We start from the raw sequence: 21,995 nt of genomic DNA on the forward strand, positions 1-21,995 counted from the left end.
ATTAGAGACACAGCAAAGGGGGGAAAAGGTCAAACTTCACTGCATTTTAAGATGGTGGTGTGTACATAGTCATAGTCTTCATTTGCCATAGAAAATATATAATACCTATGGAAAGGTATTTGCAGAACAAAAAGAAAATTGCAATGCAACATTTTCCAGATATGAGTAGAAGTCGTGGTTCAAAATTGTTTGTTGTGTGCCTCTTCCCATGCCTTCTGCAGCAAGTACTTTTCTCTAGTTCAGGAAAAGAGGTCTCTTTGTGCACTAAAGTGCTGCTGATGGGATGGCCATTTAGTCCCATGGAACTTCTGGGCTGTGCGCCATGCAAGCGGGGCTGCACATCAGAAAGGGTGCTGGATTGGGGGCTAAGGATCCATCATTTCATAGTTCCTTCTCAAAACCATGTCCCACTTTAGATCTGTAGCAATATTGATTGCCTCCTGCTCTAGGTATGTAGATTGCTGAGACCACAGCACCATGGTGCAGGTAGTGTTAAAATGGTATGATTAGATGGCTTTCTTTGAAAAGGTAACTAAATGTTAAAGCATTCACCAGGTTTAACTACAGATGTGGGAAGGTTATTTTATTGCCATCTTTGTCAAAACTTTCATTTAAGAAAACAGGTCCTCATAGAAATTAGAACACGTTTGACGAATGTTTTCTTAGACTCAGCAGCTTCCCATGAACATCTGCGCTAAGCAGTGAAATATTAGCAAAACTTGAGATACCCTTTCCTCCTCCTCCTTCTTCTTCTTCTTCTTCTTCTTCTTCTTCTTCTTCTTCTTCTTCTTCTTCTTCTTCTTCTTCTTCTTCTTCTTCTTCTTCTTCTCATAGAGTTGGAAGAGACCACAAGGGCCATCCAGTCCAACCCCCTGCCAAGCAGGAAACACCATCAAAACACCATCAAAGCATTCTTGACATATGGCTGTCAAGCCTCTGCTTAAAGACCTCCAAAGAAGGAGACTCCACCACATTCCTTGGTAGCAAATTCCATTGCTGAACAGCTCTTACTTTCAGGAAGTTCTTCCTAATGTTTAGGTGGAATCTTCTTTCTTGTAGTTTGAATCCATTGCTCCATGTCCGCTTCTCTGGAGCAGCAGAAAACAACTTTCACCCTCCTCTATATGACATCCTTTTATATATTTGAACATGGCTATCATATCACCCCTTCTTCTTCCACATCCTGCCTGTCCTCCTGTGTTGGGCAGCACCAACACCTCCCCCCAAATCACTGGTCTCCTCTCCTGGGTCACTCCTGGTCTCCTGCCTCCACCCCACACTCTTGGGGCCCCTGATATCTTGTATGAAACACATAGATGAGCTATGATATGTTGCATTTGTTTAATAGAAATAAAAAGTAACACATTTTGTTATTTTTATAGAAGTTTAATTAAAAATCAGTTTTCTCGTTTGATACAAAATTACACAAGCTGGTAAATTTTGGCAAGATACTGAGAATAGTGCCCTCCCCCAGAAGATAAACATAACAAAACTTCAGAATAATTGAGAGTATTCATCAGGTTATCATCGCCCAATCTACACTTCTAATAGAAAATGTATATTAGTCACCACCCTACGAATAACTGCATATAGGACAATACTAATAATCTGGATTCCTTGACAATTTTCAGTGAGCCAAACAGCTAATGGTTACAATGAAATAATAAAGCTGTATAAGCAATCCTAATACAATGAACCCTGTAAAATAATGTAAATATGTGCCAATCAGCACAGTTAATCAACACTATAACTCATATGGCCCATTCTGTAATTTTGTACTGGTATGTTATGCTGTGCTATAACGTGAAGAGCATGCAAATTGGTGAAATACAACCTTCACACAAATATCGGAGTGGGCTCTCTTTCAGTCCCTAAAATGATCTGCTGTTCCAGAGTTCTCATTTTCTTATGGAACCTGCAGCTCTCCCCTCCAAATCCCACTGTGATGAATGCAATAAGTTATTGATGGATCAGGTGTATTAGAATATACTTAAATGCTCCATGAAACAGATGGCAATATTGAAGCCTACAGTAGCGTCTCCCATTAACTGGTCTGAATACTCATTGCTATCTTTGATAAACACACAATATTTTGCATCTCCTCACATTCAGCACCACACAACCACCCCCAAGACCAGCACTTCCCCAGTGCAGATGGTGGAGTTTATGGCTTGGTTGTGATGGCAGCTCTCCAAATGGCAAGGAATGCAAAAGGCGTATGACTTCCTTAAGCAACTTAGAAAGGGCTTCCCAGGATCACAGTTTCGGTGGTAAAACCCGAAGCATTAAATAAAAGTCTGAGGAAGTTTAAATCTCTACTTTGTTTCCGTAAAATAAACAACAGCACTGAAATAACAACATGGAATGTAAAGTTCGCATTTTATTTTGCATAGCATATTTGATACCTTTTTGTTAAGAGCAGAGTGAGGATTAAATGAACGTTTCTAATTTGTCTGCCGTCCTCAAGGGAAAGAAGGGAAGTCAGCCAAACCACATCCAACACCCAGCCAGGTTTGCCCTCTAGCTCAGCTCTCTTTCTCCAGGCTTTTAAGTGGGTGATTTCTGTACCACTGGAAACAATGGGAGGATCTCTTCTCAATCCAAGATCAAGTTTAGGAAACAATAGGAGAAAAGCTCGTTCCACTATGTCTCTGGGTTGGCAAGAGATGGAGGAATGAGAAGGTGCTGAATCCCTCAGGTCCAAGCTTTGTGGGTTCCCTACGTTGTGATGCTCCAATAGATTCAACCTATAGGTACTTTCAGTTGTTCCCTAAATGAGTAATATGGCCTTCACCTCAGCTTCCTTTCAACTGATGGAAAATCACATGAATCGTGTCTTCTTAAAATAACAGCATAGCTATACATTGAAATATGTCTGAAGGTTTATAGTTAGGCAGTGGGATTTTTAGGATCTTATTTTTTGCAGAAGATCACTGCTGCACATCCCATGTCAATAAATATTTTTAAGTCCCTCAGTAGAACCCAGGAGACCAGGGTTCAAATCCCGACTAAGCCATGAAACTCACACGGGTTGACCCTGGGCCAGTTATTGTCTCTTAACCCAACCCTACCTCACAGGGTTATTGTGAATATAAACTGGGGAAGAGGAGAATCATGTTCACCACCTTGAGGTTTTGAAAGAACAACTGGATGTAAACAGTTGGGCCTACTCTGAGTAAAAGTTAGTTGGCTACAAACTTATGCAGATTATGCTAATGTGGGACTTAACGACGCTCCTTTGGGTGTTCTTTTTTCTCTAACCCATATTTTTAAAATGGAAGGTGGGGCTTATTGTTTCCAAACTCAAGTGTCCTTTTTCTGCAAACCTCCAATCCAACAAAAACTATTACTCCCTACAATTATGAATTGATGGTAATAATAATAATAATAATAATAATAATAATAATAACAACAACAACAACAACAATAATAGTTTATGAGAATTTATCAGTGATGGCGGTTTTACAGCTGTATTGAATTTAACCCACAGCTATTAAAAACCTATCCCACAAACATATTAACCAACATATTGCCAGCCTTTCTCACAAGCCCTCAAGAGATTCCACCTCCCTTGTACAGAAGCTGATGGGAGCTGTTGGTCAGAAGAATGGAGGAAGCTGTCACTCTCTGTCTCGGTCTCTGCCTCTGTCTCTCTCTGCTTAACTTCCCTCATCCTATTTCCCCCTCCATATATATATATCTACTCAAGCAATGTGTAAATAGTCAGAAAGACCTGCAGGATGCTGAACACTTCTGAAATTCAGGTCACATTTCTACGCCTAAATAATTCAGCCTTAAATGAATTTTTTAGGAACCTAAATTTAGCAATCCACTTTCCACAATCTTTGCGTACAATGTGGAGTTTTCTTGTTGTTCAGTGTAGGAGTTATTGTGAGGGTCCAGTCCCCATGAATGTAACTGACTAACTAACTGGGCCAGAGGGCTGGGGGGCCACATCACTGCCACCTGCTCCTCTGAGGCCATTTCCTGATTTTGGAACGTCAAATAGTGAAGTGAGTAGCTTCTCCTTCCTCCAGCCCCTAACATTGTGTAAGTCAACTTGAATGTGCTTCTTCCCCACTTCCTGCTTGGGACCAGGTCTACCCATGCAGCTCCTGACATTCTCTATTCTTCTACGTGGGGATTGCCTTTGAACCCCTCAGATGCTCTGACACTTATTGGGATGGGCTATTACTGTCCTTGATAACATTAAACTGGAAAGGCAGCCTTCAAATAGAAAACCATCTCCCTGCCTCCTGTCTCTTATGCTACTTACTGGAACCAGTTTTAACTTCAAGTAGGACTTTGACTTCCAGGTTTTGGAAGTGGGAGCAAGGAATAAATGCTTTTCTTCAAATAAGAAACCGTTCACTTTTTGGGGGGGGGGTCAGGAGGGAGGAAGGGACCACTTGCTACTCATCAATGTATCTGCTAATGCTGCTCCATGACATTTTCCCTGGCCAGGGCTTCTTTCTCGCAGCCCATAGGGGTTGCACTGAATGTGATGCTGCATAGGCAATTTAATTTGGTTGTGTGCTGCTCTCACGGGGGCAAGAAAACAGTGTAGAACAAACTCCAAGGCAATGATTTCTGGACTGCTCAAATGTGCAATCCTAGCCCAAAAGGCCATGACCTGACTTGAGGGTCGCCTCATGGACTAAAGCTGCTTAGCTAGCCACCAGCTTCCATATTTCCTGAATGTTTTCATGCTGATTTGATGTTTGTGTGTGTGTGTTTCAAAATGTATATTTGGGGAAGGGGAAAGACATTATGAAATAACAGCACTGGTTCCAGGTTTCTTGGGGTCTTTTTATTGCTGCCCCTATGCCAGCACATTCGCTATGGTAACAGTAGCTAGTGTTATTTTTCAAAGCATCTTGGCTTTAAAGAAGCCCCCAAACCTGTTTGGCTACCAAAACCAGATTCCCACATAAACCTTTTCATGAGTTATCATGTATCCATGTTCACAGAAAGAATGCCAAAGAATGGGCCAGGTGAATCAATAAATGGCGTTCAAGGATTTAGATACCGAAAGGAACAACTTGGGCCCAAAATGATAGCTGGGTTGAATACACACACGGATACAGGTCTGCAGGCATAGACCTTCTCCTGAGCCAAACTAGTTCGTTTGAAAGTCCTTAAACCCGGCCCCCGAGTGACCCAGGGCCAGATCTCTGCGGCAGCTTATTTTAAAGTTTTAGTACCTTTACGTTCACTGCATTTTTAAACATTAATTTTTATCGTTGTATAAAGTTTTCTATGTATGTTTTGTCCTTTGGGAGCATTCCCTCAAATGTGTTCCAAAAGCTGGTCTCTGACTGTAATAAATTATTCATTCATTCATTCATTCACACACACAGATACAAAATATATTTTACATACACATAGAAGAAACTATGGCAGTGCAGACGCAGCCCAAGAAACTGGTTGTGGATGAGCGTCCTCACCTGCTTTGCCATGTGGATGATCAGGCACATCCTCAGGTGGCATCATGAGAAAGGGGCCTCTTCCGCCCCCACTTCCAAGGGCATCGCAGATGTTGCTGCATAGCCAGGTGGGAGCTCACCCCCAGACCCTACAGGCAGAGCTGCCAATCTGGCAAGCAAAACAGAACAGTCTGCGGGGATCGCACCTTTATTGATACGTTTTCTGAGGCAGCAATTCTGCTAGTCATGGAATAATTGGTTCCATGTGGGGGTTCCAATGCTGCAGTAGGGATTTCTTGAAGATGTCTGCTTGCAATGCTTTGGCATCTGCAGTGCAGTGGTGTGAGGTGGACATTCAGAACAGCTGTCAATCTCTCCCTTACACGGGATGATATGCATTTATGCTTGATCACTTTAGTTTAGCCTTAGAATCATAGAACTGTAGAATTGGAAGGCACCACAAGGGTCATCTAGTCCTACCCCCTGCAATGCAGGAATCCTTTTGCCCAACGTGGGGTTCAAACCCACAGCCCTGAGATTAACAGTCTCATGCTCTATTCAACTGAGCTATCCCGCTTGGTTGATTGGGGGGGGGGAGTGGGGTCCCATGTTTTTGTAACATTTCTTTATAAATTGCAAATCAATGGCCTCCATACACTTGACTTGGATGAATATGAGCCAGACAAAGACGTTTCAAGGCTGGATATTGACTGCGCACAATGTCTGCTTCCTGGGCAGGCACATTCTTTGTTCTGTCACTCATTTTGAAGAAAACACCTCACTTCCTGTTATTTTTCAGACCTCAGCTAGCTGCACAATTTCCACAAGAGTAGTTGGCCTATCATGGTTGATGGGGAAATCCTGATCGGCCAAAGGGAAGGGAGGACCGTCCACAGGGCTGCAGAGTGTATGAAGCATGGGAGCAGAGCTACTATTCCACTTAGAGTGTAAAGCAGAACAGCTATTATTTGTTTCTGCTAAAATGTTAATATCCAAAAGGATCCTATGTACCAACAGAGATAAGAAGGCAGTCTTATAGAAAGTCCTAGTGCCCATGCATAGGTTTTATGCCATATCAGAGAAGCCTAAACACCTTGAGCATGCATACAGGCAGTATATCAGAGCACATCAGCAGGCACAAGGTATCACGGGAGAGAGGTTGTTATCAAGATGGCACCCGTAAAGGCAAGTTGGGTTGAGTGAAACAGTGATATGAAACTCTGAGAGCTTTGTCCACACTGCTGCTTCTCCCATGCCTAGAAAGCAGGGGACCAAGCAGTTTCCCCCTTGCCTCACTCTTTTCCCATGCAATGGGAAATTCATTCTTTAGTTCTAAATTGGAGCAAATGGCAATCCAGAGAAAACCCCAATTGCCGATTGCTCTGCATGAGCACTAAAGAGCTGCTTTCCCAGGGGGAGGGGTGGGGTGGGGTGGGGTGAAGCAGCAGGACAGACAAGTTGAAGCATGGATGAGCCCACTAGCAAGTGCTGCAACACAATTTTGTAGGCAATCCAGCCCAGGAAGACTGACACAGTCACCGTGCATCCCATTCTGCAAAGATTTATTTATTTATTTTGCAATGGACAAATATTCTTCAGAACCTTTCAGTTGACTGCACACAGAAAAATCTTCATGAAGCTACATTCCAGTGGAAATATAGTCCTGTGAAACAGACTAAGCACAGCGATTTCCCCAGAAGATGGATATGATATTGATGTAGACACATCTGTGATGCTGGGCAAAAAAATTCATGGATGTCCCATGCCAATATGATTCATAATGTACTTACAAAATTGACATCCTTCAAAGCAGCAGAGATGGGATGGGTGGCTCTCTGAGAAATGTACGCAGCATGGATGAAAACATCTCTGCACTCACTAGTGGAAGCAGTCCATTGATAAAATAGATGGAGGCCCCCATCCCTGATTTGTACTTCCTTGAAAACCCTCAAGGAAGAGCTGAAAGAAAACATAATGGATATTGCTGTTCCTTTATCACATGGCATAAGAAAAGAAACCACCTTCAAACAGCGGCAGAGCTAGACGCTCGCGCCCCCAGAGCAGCTCATATGCCGTGCACCTGGGGCAGGGTGATCCGCTCAGGGCGGTGATTGGCACTGTGGCGATCTGCCCTGGGGGGATTTTGTCTCCCCCCTCTGGGATGACATCTGGGGCGGTCCACCCCCCCTTCCTACGCCCCTGCCTTCAAGTCACAGTGGAAGGAGCCTGCCTGGAAACAGGTGAGAACGGGCATATTCTTTGTATAATGAATGATTTGCAATGTAGGAAGTGTCTGCCTCTTTCTGCATGAAGTGCTCAAGCTCATTTCTATGAGCTCAGTAAAAAACAACAACACCGTAACAGAGATAAACAGGTAGGGGAGAAGGAGAGAGAAGACCTGGATTTTTAGAACTTGCAAGATAACCTTTCTGCAAACAGTACCATAGTTGCAACTATGACTAGGGCCATGGCATGTAGCAGGGGAGTTAATCCAGTCCTCCCATGCCATGGTCCTCATGCAAACACTCTCCCCCCCAAGCTGCTGTTTGCATTGGGAGGAAAGCACCCTTTGGTAGTAGTGGGATCCCTACTACTGTATTTCAAGCAGCAGCTTCAGGGGAGATTTTCTTTGGGACTGTGGTTGTAGCTCTGTGTTCCTTCCCCCTGACACAATGGCCTTAACCCTGTTCTGCCTGGGAAGCTGCTATTTGTAACTGTAAAATATACTCACACGATTTAAGTGTGACCACTTGTAGTTTGGCCCTCCGTCTACCAGATTCTTATGGTGCTAGTCCTTCATTCCTACTACCATACCTTGTAAGTCTCCTCCTGCCTATGAATGTAGGAAATGAATGAAGAACAAAGGATCTCTTTTAGTGCTTGACAGATTATGTCACAAGAGAGAGATGGAAAGTTATACCACTTTTTCCAACTACAGTTCCTAGAGTTTCCTGCACAAGCAAGCACATTACCTATCTATCTGCATGCGCGCACACACACACATTCTAACACTACTTCTGTTTGTTAGGAAGTGTCACCGTAAAGATATAGAGAAATATAAACTCTGTCCAATTGTCCTTGTCCTTGCACAAAGAGAGGCAAAGCAGGGATGCTCTTGCTAGCCATGAGCTGCATCCTTGTCACTTGGCCCAATTGAAGCCTCCAAGTGCTCAAGAACCCCGCAGAGTCAATCATCTAAATCATGCAGGAAGACGGCACAAGTTTACTGGGTTCTTTGCCGCACACCTTCAACCTCCAACAGGTGAAGGGCACTGAGGCCTGACGGTGGGGATGGAACAGGAGAGGTGCCACCTAATGCCTCTAACACATAACTTCGATCATTTCCATAGGGCTATAGATACAGGGCAATCAGATGGGCAATCAGTAGCATCGGTCTTTTCTGCAGGTACCCCAGGCAGCCCCCCCCCCCCCCCCCGGCCAGCCTCAGGCAAAGTATCCTCTCTTCCCCTCTCACCATGCTTGGACCTCATCTGTTGTCATCTGAATGGGTTCAGAAAGACAAGAGATGTGATGAATGAGTATGTGAGTCCTCGACACATGCTGCAATGCCCATCTTCTTCCCACCCATCCCTGATTTTGGCATGACAAGATTTTAAAATGCAGCCTGTTACAAAATCAAGCTTCAAAAGATTTGATGGACCAAAGGTGTTGCTCATAATTTAAAATGCTGATTTACCAGATGAGAATACTTGAGTCTTCAAATGCTGTAGACAAGACCTGCCAATGAGAATATTTCAACCAAATGGTGAATGTCCAGATTATGAGCAGACAGATTCCACACTGAGTTAAACTTTTCCATTTGGATTTAAATATTTCAGGTGCTGATGTTGACAACAGAGAAAATAAGTGAAAAATGTTAGCATCTTGTGGCAGCAGATGGCATTTATGGGGATTTTGAGAGCGGTTACAGTTTTTAGGATATGCTTTTCATAAAATAAAATCAATGGAGAAGGAAAATGTATAAGCAGGGTAATAGTTATCCCCAACACTTTAGAAGTGGATACATAACAGTGCTTTGCTAGAATGCATTCTCTGCATGTAGAACATCCCAGATTAAATCCCCGGCATCTCCAGTTAAAAGGAACTCTGCCTGCAACCTTAAATTGCTACCACCAGTCAGAATAAGAATTAGATGGTCTGACTCAGTATGACACACACACACACACACACACACAGAGAGAGAGAGAGAGAGAGAGAATATGGCTTTGGATCAGACAAATTTGCTAATCAGAATCTGTTTACAGCATTGGTGTCATGGAAGTTAGAAGCTACAACCAAGAACATGGGACGTGGCTGCACGTGAACCATGGAAGCCCGCTTTCTCCCCTGGATTGCCAATATTTGGACTTGTCATTACTTTCATTGGGAGAATTGTGAGCATGTCCACCTCATCCCCAGGATTTTGCTTAGGATTTATTCACCCCACCTGATTTAAGGGGCAGCTGGGGAAGGAGGGGAGGACTCCACTGAGTGGTGTGTCAGTCCCCTCTTACAAACACAGCCACATGCATGGAAGGACTGGGTGGTCTGTCTGAACCTCCTTCGAAAGGAATGAAACCCCTCCTCACACTCTCTTTGACATTTGTTTTAAACAGTGATTGTAACATATGGAATATATTGCAGGAAGACATAGTTTATGCAAGGCTAGATTGCATTCAAGAATGCAGGAAGCAAACCCTTTCTAAAATGCTTTTAGGAAGAGAGAAATACGTGGCTTAACTCAGGGCAAAATATCGCCCTATCTGAGTATTATTGGCTCACTCTCTTTCCATTCCTTCTCTTGCACTTCTAAGCTTGTATACTTTGTAAAGCAGAGACTACCCTTTTGTATAACTCTAATCTCATGCAGTAAGAGACAAATTTACTGCGTTCATCTATAATTCTCAACAGCCATAAAGCTTTGCTTTGCCTCAGACATTCTATCAGGCATTTTATAGTAATGCTGCATAAAAAACCAATTTCCCAAGCAGCCGGTGCCTTTATGTTTAATAACTCTCATTATTGTTATATTTTGTGGCAAAAAGCATCATCAACTGATCAGTTTGCCAAGATGTGAAACACAAGATGCACAGTTTAGAGAATATTTCAGGGCAGGGAAATGGTATTTCACTTTGAACTTCACACGTGGAGCTTCCCTTTGCTCTGTGCTCAATACTTTTGATTCAGGCACAAAGTGATCTCCATGCTGTGTCTTTGGAGCCTGAGCTATTGTGACGGAGGACACATCTGCCTCATTAGTATTCTGGTCTAATGTTGGTACAGAGAATGTGTAGGAAGCCAAAGGACAGCACTGCAAAAATTACAGGTGGTGCAGCCATGGCGCAGAATTTAGGTTGACATACGAAGGTCTCAACTGCCCTGGGAGTATTGCCAAAGGCCGGCTTAGCCAATTTATCTCCAATACATACAGTATTTTTAATTTTAGGGGAGCATAGGTTTACTCTCTGAACAAATGGCACAGTTTTTCATGGTGGCACATAGGGAAGTCCTTTGGCTTTGATTTACTGAACATTTACTTTCCAACTGCATAGGTTTTACTTAGATAAACATGCTCCATATTATGACCATAACTACTTCCCCTCTATTTTTGTTACCTTTTCTGGTTTGAAACTCTCGTCCCCTTTCTATTATTGGTAATGGAACTTGGCAATATGGAGTGGTGCCCAGTGGGGTCTCTGTGCTGTTGAACGACATCAATCAGTGGGAGAGTGGGGTTCTAGTCCATTCTTCTGCCTCCCCCTTCAGCCCCTTGCCCAGCCCCTGCATCTGTTCTAGAGAGCCCCACAACCCTACACAGCAGTTTTAGGAAAGGCTGCAGGGGAGGGGAAATGGCCCCAGATGGCCTCTCTTCCCATTCCACTGAGGGGTGCCTTCCAGCAGCAGAGGGACACCAACAGATATTACCCAGCAACTTCCATTTGTATTATAGGGTATTGTTGAACATTTCCCTCAGTGAATTGAGAGGTTCATAGGGGAAGTTTGGGGCTTGTTTTCCTCCTCTCCCATTAAAAGGGAGGAAAACACCTCTGGTTATTATTTAACAACACTTTCACCTCCATGTGCCACAAATACTCCTTTTTGGGACTTCCTTAGACTTGTTTCATGTGGGTCAGCGCAAGCAGCGGAGATCTTTGCTCTACTTTCCCTCCAGCTCAGTGAAGCATCTCTTTTCACAATTAAAAACCATGTAGTTCTGCGTGACTCAGACTGCTGTCACGTGATCGGGATTCTCTTGGACTTCTATGCACTCAATCTCTTCCCGCTCCTTTCGTTTGGCTCGTTTCTTTTTCTTGTGGTGCTTTTTGGAGGGTGGGAAAAAGGTTAGGAAGACAGGTAAGATTACAAAACAGTGCAGAAGTGTGCAACTGCCGGTGAGCAGCAAGCATTTGAACAGTGTGAAGGTCAAGTTTGAAGGCACGAAAAGGAGGGGGACCAACCCAATAAGAAAAGAAGTAACGTTTTGCAAAATTGCTGTTCCGTGTTCTTGGAGGGAGCTTTTGATACACTGAGTTCGGGTGTGCTCAGTTGCTAGTACAAATGTGTAAAGCAGGGGTGCACAGTGATCCATGGAAAAATTCAAAGTGTAAATAAGGCACAGTGTGGAAATGCAATCCATGTCAACATTCCACAAAGTCATCAAGCCGAGAACACCCAACTCTATTGAGGTGACAGTGAGAATTAACCAGAAGTTCCCTAGAGGATGGATAACCAGGAAGAAGGTCAGCAGCAACACTAGTAAGATGCCAAAGCTTGAAATCAAGACCGGCATGGTTACAGAGAGGCTGTACTGGTCCATGAAAACAAAGGTGGGGTTGAACACGATGAACTTGATGCTCTGCTTCAGAGACAGGGGTCTCAGCTTCTCCAGTAACTCTATAACATCTCTCTGTGTTCTTTCACTAGTCCTAGCCACGAGGTACATGCGGGATGCAACTATGCTATTAACATTTCCAGCCTTGGAAAAAATGATGTCATTTTTGAAGTGCTGGAATTCTGGCTTTCTTAGAAAGGAGCTTTGCAGGATGCTATGGAAGTAGCTTTTGTTGGTGGCACTAATATTCCCAGCTTTCAGATATTGGTAATACTGTTGAATCCAGGACAGGGTGTTGAAACCTTCAGTCAGCTTCTTTAAGTCATCTTGGACGGTGCTGTTCCAGTACTCAAGGGGCTCGTAGATATAGAACCCTATCACTGGGCTGTAGTTGCTAAAGTACTTCTGTTGAACGACAGCATAGGAGACACTTGGAGAATCGCTGGAGAGAAGATTGATAATATTGGCTCCATCATTGATCTGTAAGCAGCCCATAAAGGAAAAGGAAGCATAAATGAGATACAGTATCACCACAAACGGCTTAACATAGATATTAGTAATCCATTCATTGTAATGCTCCCGCAGGAAATGTTGAATAAAGTGGTTCTGGTATGGATCAGTTTCGTGGTGAGAAGAGTGGTGGTAGCCATCACTCATCATGGTTTGGAACCAAATAGGCTTCCTTTCCAGGTATTCTGCTGAGGGGATTTTACAGCAGAAGATGCTGTGGTACCGATTCTGCTCCAACTGTCCAGCAAAGACCAGGCAGGAACCAAAGAAGGAGAAGATGTAGAAGTAGTTCAACAGGATGGAGATGCACATATTCTGGCAGAAGACTTTCACAGCCTCAATGTTGGTGAAAGGACTAGCACCCATGCCAAAGGCGATGAAGTACAAGGAGCTTGTCATGGTGTAGGAGACCATCACATCTGAGTAGGCGTCGGCAACCCTGTCTTTGAACGGCAGGCTTTCTCTGGTCCGGCGCCATCCTGACAGAAGTTCAAACACTCCTTTTGTTCCATGACCTATAGCAATGACAACAGGGACATCTATTAATTACTTTTAATTGATTATCACATTTCTTTCTCTAACTGTGCTTATGAATGATCTTGATATCTCTACATATAACTGATACAAAATGTCACACATAATATCTTTATTTAGATTTATTATATTGCAGAAGACATTGCCGAAATCTAATCTTGAGCTCCAGAGCATAATAGACAACAGGAGTTAGACTACCCCTGTGCAGATAGGGGCATAGCAGGACCACCACTGAGGCCACTTGTCTCAAGTGACAATAGTGGGTCCAGGCTATACACAGCTGCTCCTTAAGAGGCAGTGAACCCCTTCCGCACCAGGTTAGGCTCCACCCATCCAGCACCAGATTTAGGGCAGTACAGGTGGTTCCCCATCAAGGGTGCTGATCAGAGAGGATGCAAAATGGAGAAGATCCGTTTGGGGACACCAAATTTTAGACTCACACAGGATGCTGTATTATGAAAGATTATCAAAGTCCATCTCTGCACCCATCTGATCTAGGGAACTACTCACTAACAGTGTCTCACTCTTTATCTGGATTAAGCTTCAGTTAGTTGGCTTTCATCCAGTCCATGACCGTGGACTGCACATCCACGGCAAACCCTGCATATGTAAAGGAGAAATAGAACTACACATTGCTGTCACTGCACTCCAAAACTCTGGATGACCCCACTTTGGTTTCGTGTAGATGTTAAACAGCAGGGGAAGGGGGGCCAACTTGAATAGAATATTGGCAGAGAGTTTCAGTGATTTAGCATGTGGAAGTGAATCAAAGTAGATTAGCCTATAAGAACTCATGCAAAAAAAAAAATAATGTTGAAAGGTAGGAAAGGACTGGATGTTGGGGGGAAATATAATCAATGCTTTATTTTTTTAAAAAAATTAAATGTATTGGCTGAGGAATTTAAAGTGGTCAACTTACTGGCCAAAATAATACTTCCCTAAATGTTGGCTTTTATACTAAAAATATAAATATTGTATAATTTAAATGTTGTATTTGAGCTCTCCGCCCCTTCCCTCTAAAAATCAGAAAGGAAACATCAGGCAATAACTCTGAATTAAAACATGAAATAAAACAAATAAAAGCAAACTATTTTAAACAGAACTTGCACAAGGCACAGCAAAGTAGACTGTTTGATGACTATCAAAGAACTAAATATTTCTAGTCTACAGTGGTACCTCACGTTACAGACGCTTCAGGTTACAGACTCCGCTAACCCAGAAATAGTACCTCGGGTTAAGAACTTTTTCTCAGGATGAGAACAGAAATCGCGCAGCAGCGGCGCAGCGGCAGCAGGAGGCCCCATTAGCTAAAGTGGTGCTTCAGGTTAAGAACAGTTTCAGGTTAAGAACGGACCTCTGGAACGAATGAAGTTCTTAACCCGAAGTACCACTGTATTTACCAAGGAACATGTGAAACTGTATTTTAAGCTACTGGCCATCTCTGTGCTGCTACACACAGAGGGCTGCAATCTTTTGTCAAAGGAGCTTTGCTCTTGATGTCTACAGGAATAGGGCAGGAGGCCCAAGCCTGCAGCATTCCGTTTTCCTGCTTTCTGTCTAAATGCAGTTCCCATTGTGCCCGGGGAGGTGGACTAATTAACTTTTTGCCAGGCCAACAGGCGCAGCAGGAGAACAGCAGGAAATGAAAAGGAGGCTGTGCGTTATACTTGCCAAAAAGAAGGAATGAGAGGAGTGGGTACAAACAAAGCGATTGGTTATGTGCCTAAGAGAAGGCTGTTACTTTTCAACCTATAAAGCACCTGCAAATTCTGCATGCCTAGCCCAGCCTCCTTGACTGGCTTTTCAATTGATTGATTGATTGGAAGGGATCCCAAGGGCCATCTAGTCCAACCCCCTGCAAGCTGTCCCTAGGGAGGCTCAAACCACCAACCTTCTGGTTCACAGCCAGATGCACGACCCATTGTGCCACCTGGCAGGAGGCAGGGCAGTGGAGGTATTGCTGCAAGGTACACTCCTGTGGCCCTTCATGCAAGAGTCTAGGCCAGGCATCCCCAAACTGTGGCCCTCCAGATGTTTTGGGCTACAACTCCCATGATCCCTAGCTAACAGGACCAGTGGTCAGGGATGATGGGAATTGTAGTCCAAAACATCCGGAGGGCCGAAGTTTGGGGATGCCTGATCTAGGCCATCTCATGAGACAGCAAAAATGGTCACCTAATGATTGATCACACAAAAACTGCTGTGTTTATAAATGGCATCTCCTTGGAGAGCCAACATCCCACTGTGTCCAGAAGCAAAAGAGTGATGGATGTCTGAGGCTGCAACAACCTTGCTAGAGGGTAACATTGCCTTCCTCTGATGCACTTTTCCTGAAGAGTGAAATCCCTCAGCCCAGCCCCCGCTCTGTTATTAGGCTCAAGAAAGGCTTTGCAGCCAAACTGCAGGGGGGGGGGTGGAGGGGAGGAAAGGGACGTCAAGAGCCAGATGCAGGTAGCAGATACAACTCCTTCTTCTCAAAGCTCATAGTTCAACTACTTAAGATTTAGGGGTGACCACCAACCTGGATGGCCTTCAAAGAGGACTAGACAAATTCCTTGAGGACAAAGCTATCTACAGCTGCTAGTCATGATGCTGATTGATTGGTTTCCTCCAAGGGGCTCAAAGGGCTCCACATCCCCATTTTATCCTCACTACAACAGTGTGAGGCGGCCTAGGCTAAGAGGCAGTGACTGGCCTTGGGCCACACAGTGAGCTACCGGGCTGAGGGGGGACTGAACACCATTGACTGGGAACCCTAAGCAGGAATTGCGTTGTGGCTCAGAGGTTTGGCTTGTGGGCTTCCCACTGTGAAAAGAACACCCTTGTGCATGATGGGCCTTTGGTCAAATCCAAGAAGGCTCTTATGACGTCCTTTCATTATATTCTTAGCGCTAAAAATATAGCAGAAAGATATTATTAATTGCAGGTGTCAAGGAGAAGAGCAATATGAAACGTGCATAACATCATTATTAACTTTCATTCAGAATAAAAAAAATCCTTTAGTAGCACCTTAAAGACCAACTAAGTTTTTATTTTGGTATGAGCTTTCGTGTGCATGCACACTTCTTCAGATACACTGAAACAGAAGTCACTAGACCCTTATGTATATTCAGAGGGTGGGGGGTGGGGGTGATGGGAATGGGTGATGGGCTGATAGGAGTGGTAAACCTGTTGATGACTGTTAACGACTGTTAATGACTGCAATTGGTCTTGCGGGGGGGGGAGCAAGGGCTGAGGTGCTAAGGAAAGCTTGATCATGTATAATGAGATAAGAATCCTATGTCTCTGTTCATTCCAGGTGGCTCCATGGTTTAAGCTTGCTAATGAGTTGCAATTCAGCAACTTCTCTTTCCAGTCTGTTTCTGAAAATTTTCTGTAATAAAACAGCTGCTTTGAGATCTTGTATAGAATGTCCTGGGAGATTGAAGTGTTCCCCTACTGGTTTCTCTGTCTTGTGATTCCTGATGTCAGATTTATGTCCATTTATCCTTTGGCGTAGGGTTTGGCCTGTTTGTCCAATATAGAGAGCTGAAGGGCACTGTTGGCATTTGATGGCATACACAATGTTAGAAGATGAGCAATTAAATAGTCCTGAGATGTTGTCCGGGTGTATGTGGCAGCAAAGTTGGCATCTGGGTTTATTCCATGTGGACACTGGTACCAGAGCCTGCAATAAACCCAGATGCCAACTTTGCTGCCACATACACCAGGACAACACCATTACTGGCCCCAACAACATCCAACATACCATCTCAGGTCTCTTCCAACTCTATGATTCTATGATTCTATGACCTGTCGAAGTTCAAAGAAGAGGCTCCATGCAACCAGCGATCATTTGATTGTCCATACAGGAAGCAGATTAAGAGATGCTCACAAAAGTAGAGCAGTTTCTCCTCTGCAGGAATCGTTTGTATACAAAGTGCTGGAGGAAGTACTCTGAATACAGACTGCCTCCTTGGAAAGAAAGGAAAACAACAACTATAAATGGAGCATCTTTTCCCTTGAGTTGAATTGTGCCGAAGGAAGCTGCTTCTTCTTCTAGCCCCCGCCTGATGCACTAAGGAGTTCCCAAACAGGAATTCTATGCAGAGGAAAACACATAATTTAAACAATTAAAGAACCTCAGAACATTTGTTGTTTGTACCCTCAAGGCAAACAGGAAATTTATTAGGCAAAGCAGGTTCTCAACAAAAAAGGAAGGATTGGTGCAAAAGAAATAAGGATTACGATTCATCTTGTGAAAATTCAGAGTAAGTCTACCAAAAATGAAGTGCCCTAAACTTACAGCATTATGCTAAACTGCAAAATTCATTGGCCCTGACCATCTTCTCTGGCTTAGATCCACTTAATTAGTTCTGGAGGAAGTTGGCTTTGAGGACTATAGTGGATCTGTTATTCTACTGTAAAGGCTCTCCTTTGTTACAACATTTTTTTTAAAAAAAATCCTTCACATTTGATGAGCTCTTGAAGAATTCATTAATTCTTTCATGCTGGTCAGGGGCTACAATATTATTGAGAGATATTTTAGAAAAGAAAGTAGCTTTCAAACACTCTCAAATGCAAAGTGCATGTGGAGTAGACTCTATCTGTATCCTTGAGCTTTGCAAATTGGATTATATTGATTTAGGGTGTTCCTGATTTAATCATGATTAAAACTAAATTTACAGCATCTCCTCAATAAAACACAAGATTATTTTAAAAATGCTACCAATTCTCATCTGCAATACATTAAGACAAAAGCGTATTAATGTAAATGAGAAATATCTGCAGTTACCCAATAATAAAGCATCATGAATAGCTTTTTATGAGCTCTTTTCCTTTCAGGATTACCTCCATCTCAGAGGCTGTTCAATAAAGCCATTGAATAGAACAAGCTGGAAACACCAGGCCGTGGGGTGGGCTGGGCTGGGCTGGGCTTGGCTTGATGAGTTTAGGGCCAAGCTGGCAGGCACCCCAGAGCTTCCAAGTGGGGTGGGTGCTATGACCTATGATGATGATGATGAAACAATCGCAGAAAAAAATCATAACAGCCCCCCCCCCTTTTAAAAGGCCACCAGTTGTTTAACAACCGAAGATCTGGGTAAAGAGGAATGTTTTCATCTGGTGCCTAAAGACATGTAATGAAGGCGCCAAGCGAGCCTCTCTAGGGAGAGCATTTTACAGACGGGCCCATTCTCTTCTCTTTTTTTTTTTTTTTTTTTTTTTTTTAAATTTTAAACAAACCTTTATTTCGTATTTTATAATTACAAACGAGAACATAAAACATATACCATAAATCATAAATTATATATCAAAGTTACATAACAAAATCATAAAGCATAAATCAATGAGGTAGAAAAAGAAGTAGAAGAGAAAAAAGAGAAAAAAAAAAAAGAAAAAAAAAGAAAAAAAAGAAGAAGAAAAAGAAGAAAAAAAGGAGTATAGCATATATATATACTCCCGTGCATATGTAATATGTGTGCATACACACATACATATACATACCAGGTAAAAAAACAACACTTACATAAACATAGAAATATAATACAGATTAAAAAAGAAAAAGAAAAAAGGGAAAAAAAAACAAAAACATATTTCCTATTGTTTGAACATTGCTTCCCTTTATCAGTTCTACCTTGTCCTGCTTTATCTCTATCCCCGCATTATCTACCAATTTAACATTTCCTCCATTAATTACCCATTTGTTATTCATCCTATATGTATTTTACTCAAAGCATATCACCAAACTTGTGTTTATTTTCTCTTTTTTAAGATACTCTTCAACATATTTCCATTCTGCTTTACTTTTCTGTATCGGGATATCTCTAATTGCTGCTGTCATCTTTGCTAAGTTCATGAATTCCACTAATTTTACTTGCCATTCACCAATTGTTGGTACTTTCTCTCCTTTCCAGTTCTTTGCTATGAGAAGGCGAGCTGCAGCACATGCATATAATAATATATTTTTCCTATCGTTAGGGAAATTATCTGGCACCATACTCAATAACATTATCTCTGGTTTTTTCTCAAATGTAAACTTAAGCATCTTTTTTAATTTTTCATACACATTGTTCCAGAATTCATGTATTTTATCACACAGCCACCAGCAATGGTAATAATTTCCTAATTTCTTTTTGCATTTCCAACATTCTTTCGAGTTAGTTTTATAAATTTTTGCTATCTTTTCCGGTGTGAGATGCCACCTGTATATTATCTTCATCATGTTCTCTTTTATATTTGAACAAGCTGTAAATTTCATGCCTTCCCTCCACAAATTATCCCATTGCTTTCTGAATATCGGTCTTCCTAAATCTTGTGCCCACCTTATCATTGTACATTTGACTTCTTCATCTTTCAATTCCCACTCTAACAAGTGGCTGTATAATTTTGCTAATAGTTTACTTTCATTATCTAACAAGATCTCCTGTAATTTAGATTTGTTATCTATAAAACCAATTTCCCTGTGCTTGTTTAAAAGACTCTGCATCTGATGGTATTGCAGCCAACTCGAACACTTATCCTTAATCTCATAGTACGGTTTCAATATTAATTTCCCATTTTCCTTAATCAATAATTCTTGATAGGTTAGCCATCTTTTGTCATAAATTCTACTACATACGGCCGTCATCTCTAAAGGTGATGTCCACCAAGGCGTTTTCGATTCCAACAGGTGTTTATAATCCATCCAGATCTTTAATAATGCTTTTTTGAAAACGTGATCTGAGAATTCTTTGGGGTTTCCTCTCTTTTCGTTTAATAAATATGTGTGCCAGCCTGCTAAATTTCTAAACCCTTCCAAATCCAAAATTTCTTTATCTTCCAATTTTATCCAATCCTTGACCCAGCACAAGCCTGCCGCGGCATAATAGATCTTTAAGTCTGGGACTCCCCACCCCCCTCTTTCCTCAATGTCAGTAAGTAGCCTAAATTGAATCCTAGCTTTTTTCCCCTCCCATATAAATTTACTTAAATCCCTTCTCCAATTCTCAAAAACCTCTTTTTTATCTATAATAGGAAGCATTTGAAAAAGAAGTAACATTTTGGGTAAGACTGACATTTTGATTGCCGCAATTTTGGCTGAGAATGATAATTTCAAATTTCCCCATCTTTCTAAATCTTTTTTAATGGATTTCCAAATTTTTGCATAATTATTTTCGAATAAATTAATATTATTTGTTGTTATTTCAATTCCTAGATACTTTACTTTCTTCACGATTTCCCACTCTGTTATTGCTTTTATCTCCTCTTCATCTTGTCCTCTTATATTTTTGACCAATATTTTAGTTTTTTTCCAATTTATCCTTAATCCTGCCACCTCTCCATATTTTTGTAGCGCCAATTCAAGATTTTTTATTGAATCCTTTGGATCTTCTACCATTATTACTACATCATCAGCGAATGCTTTAATTTTAAACACATTGTTTTTCACTTTGATCCCTTTAATGTTCTCATCCTCCTTTATTATTTTCAACAGGCATTCTATTGTTAGCACAAACAGGAGAGGAGACAGTGGACACCCCTGGCGTGTCCCCCTTGACACTTCGAATTCATCTGATAATTCCCCGTTGATAATTAATTTCGCTACTTGCCTTTTATATATTGCGTTTATACCCTGGAAGAATTTCCCCTCTATTCCTACTTTCACCATCATTTTTTTCATATAGTTCCAATTTACATGATCAAAAGCTTTCTCTGCGTCCAGGAATATAAACGCTACTTTTTTCCCAGGGTTCCAATCCAGAAACTCTATAAGATCTAATACAATTCTCACATTTCTGCTCATCTTCCTTTTTGGTAGGAAACCCTGCTGGTCTGCTCCTATAATTCTACTAAGAATCCCTTTCAAGCGATTTGCTAAAATTCCGGCGAAGATTTTATAATCTGAATTCAGTAGAGAGATGGGCCTGAAATTTTCCACCTGATCATTACTTTTATCTCCTTTAGGTATTAACGTTATAAACGCCTCTTGCCAGGTTTTGGGGGTGACACCATCCTCCAATGTTTTATTTACTAATTTTTGATACATCCCTTCTAATTCTGATCTGAATACTTTATAATGTAAATTTGAAAGACCATCAGGTCCCGGTGATTTTCCTATTCTGAGTTTACCTATATTTTCATGAATCTCTTGTATTGTTATTGGATTATTTAAGATTCTCTTTTCTTCTTCACTTATTTGTGGTACTTTACAATTTTTTAAATATTCTTCTATTTTCGCCTCCTCTACCTTCCTCCCTGTATATAATTTCTTGTAATATTTCACAAAGCATTTTTGTATGTCTTCTCTTTTAATCCAATTTTCTCCCCCGTTTCTAATATTTGTAATTGTTTGCCCGTTTTGTTGTTTCCTTAACCTCCATGCCAATAATTTCCCAATTTTCCCCCCGGCTTCAAATGTTCTCTGTTTTGCCCATTTAATTTTCTTTTCTAACTCATAACCCATTAATGCTGATAACTCATTTTGCCAGATTTTAACTTGAATTGCTGCTTTCTCATTTTTAGGGTTTTTAGCTAATTCTTTTTCTCCTTCCTCTATTTTCCCCTTAATTATATTTAATTTTTTTTCCCTTTCTTTTTTTATTTTGCTTCTCTGCTGTATATACATACCTCTTATAAATGCCTTACCTGCATCCCAGACTGTTTCTAAGCTCATACCTTCTGTTTCATTAATTTGGAAAAATTCTTTTATTTCTTTCTTCATTTTGTTTACAAAA

At 41.7% G+C, this 21,995-nt stretch overlaps 1 protein-coding gene across 2 annotated transcripts in view; it reads right to left on the reverse strand.

The window, feature by feature from the left end:
* Positions 1-11,649: 11,649 nt before the first annotated feature.
* The window catches only part of PTCHD4 (patched domain containing 4), a 42,245-nt gene continuing 31,899 nt past the window's right edge, over positions 11,650-21,995 (reverse strand). For both annotated transcript variants that reach the window (XM_035110724.2, XM_035110723.2), the window contains exon 4: positions 11,650-13,283. In XM_035110724.2, coding sequence (XP_034966615.1) covers positions 11,650-13,283 — 1,634 coding nt within the window. The remainder of the gene's footprint in view (positions 13,284-21,995) is intronic.

The sequence above is a fragment of the Zootoca vivipara genome, chromosome 3 (assembly GCF_963506605.1).
Source record: "Zootoca vivipara chromosome 3, rZooViv1.1, whole genome shotgun sequence".
NCBI classification, from domain to species: domain Eukaryota; kingdom Metazoa; phylum Chordata; class Lepidosauria; order Squamata; family Lacertidae; genus Zootoca; species Zootoca vivipara.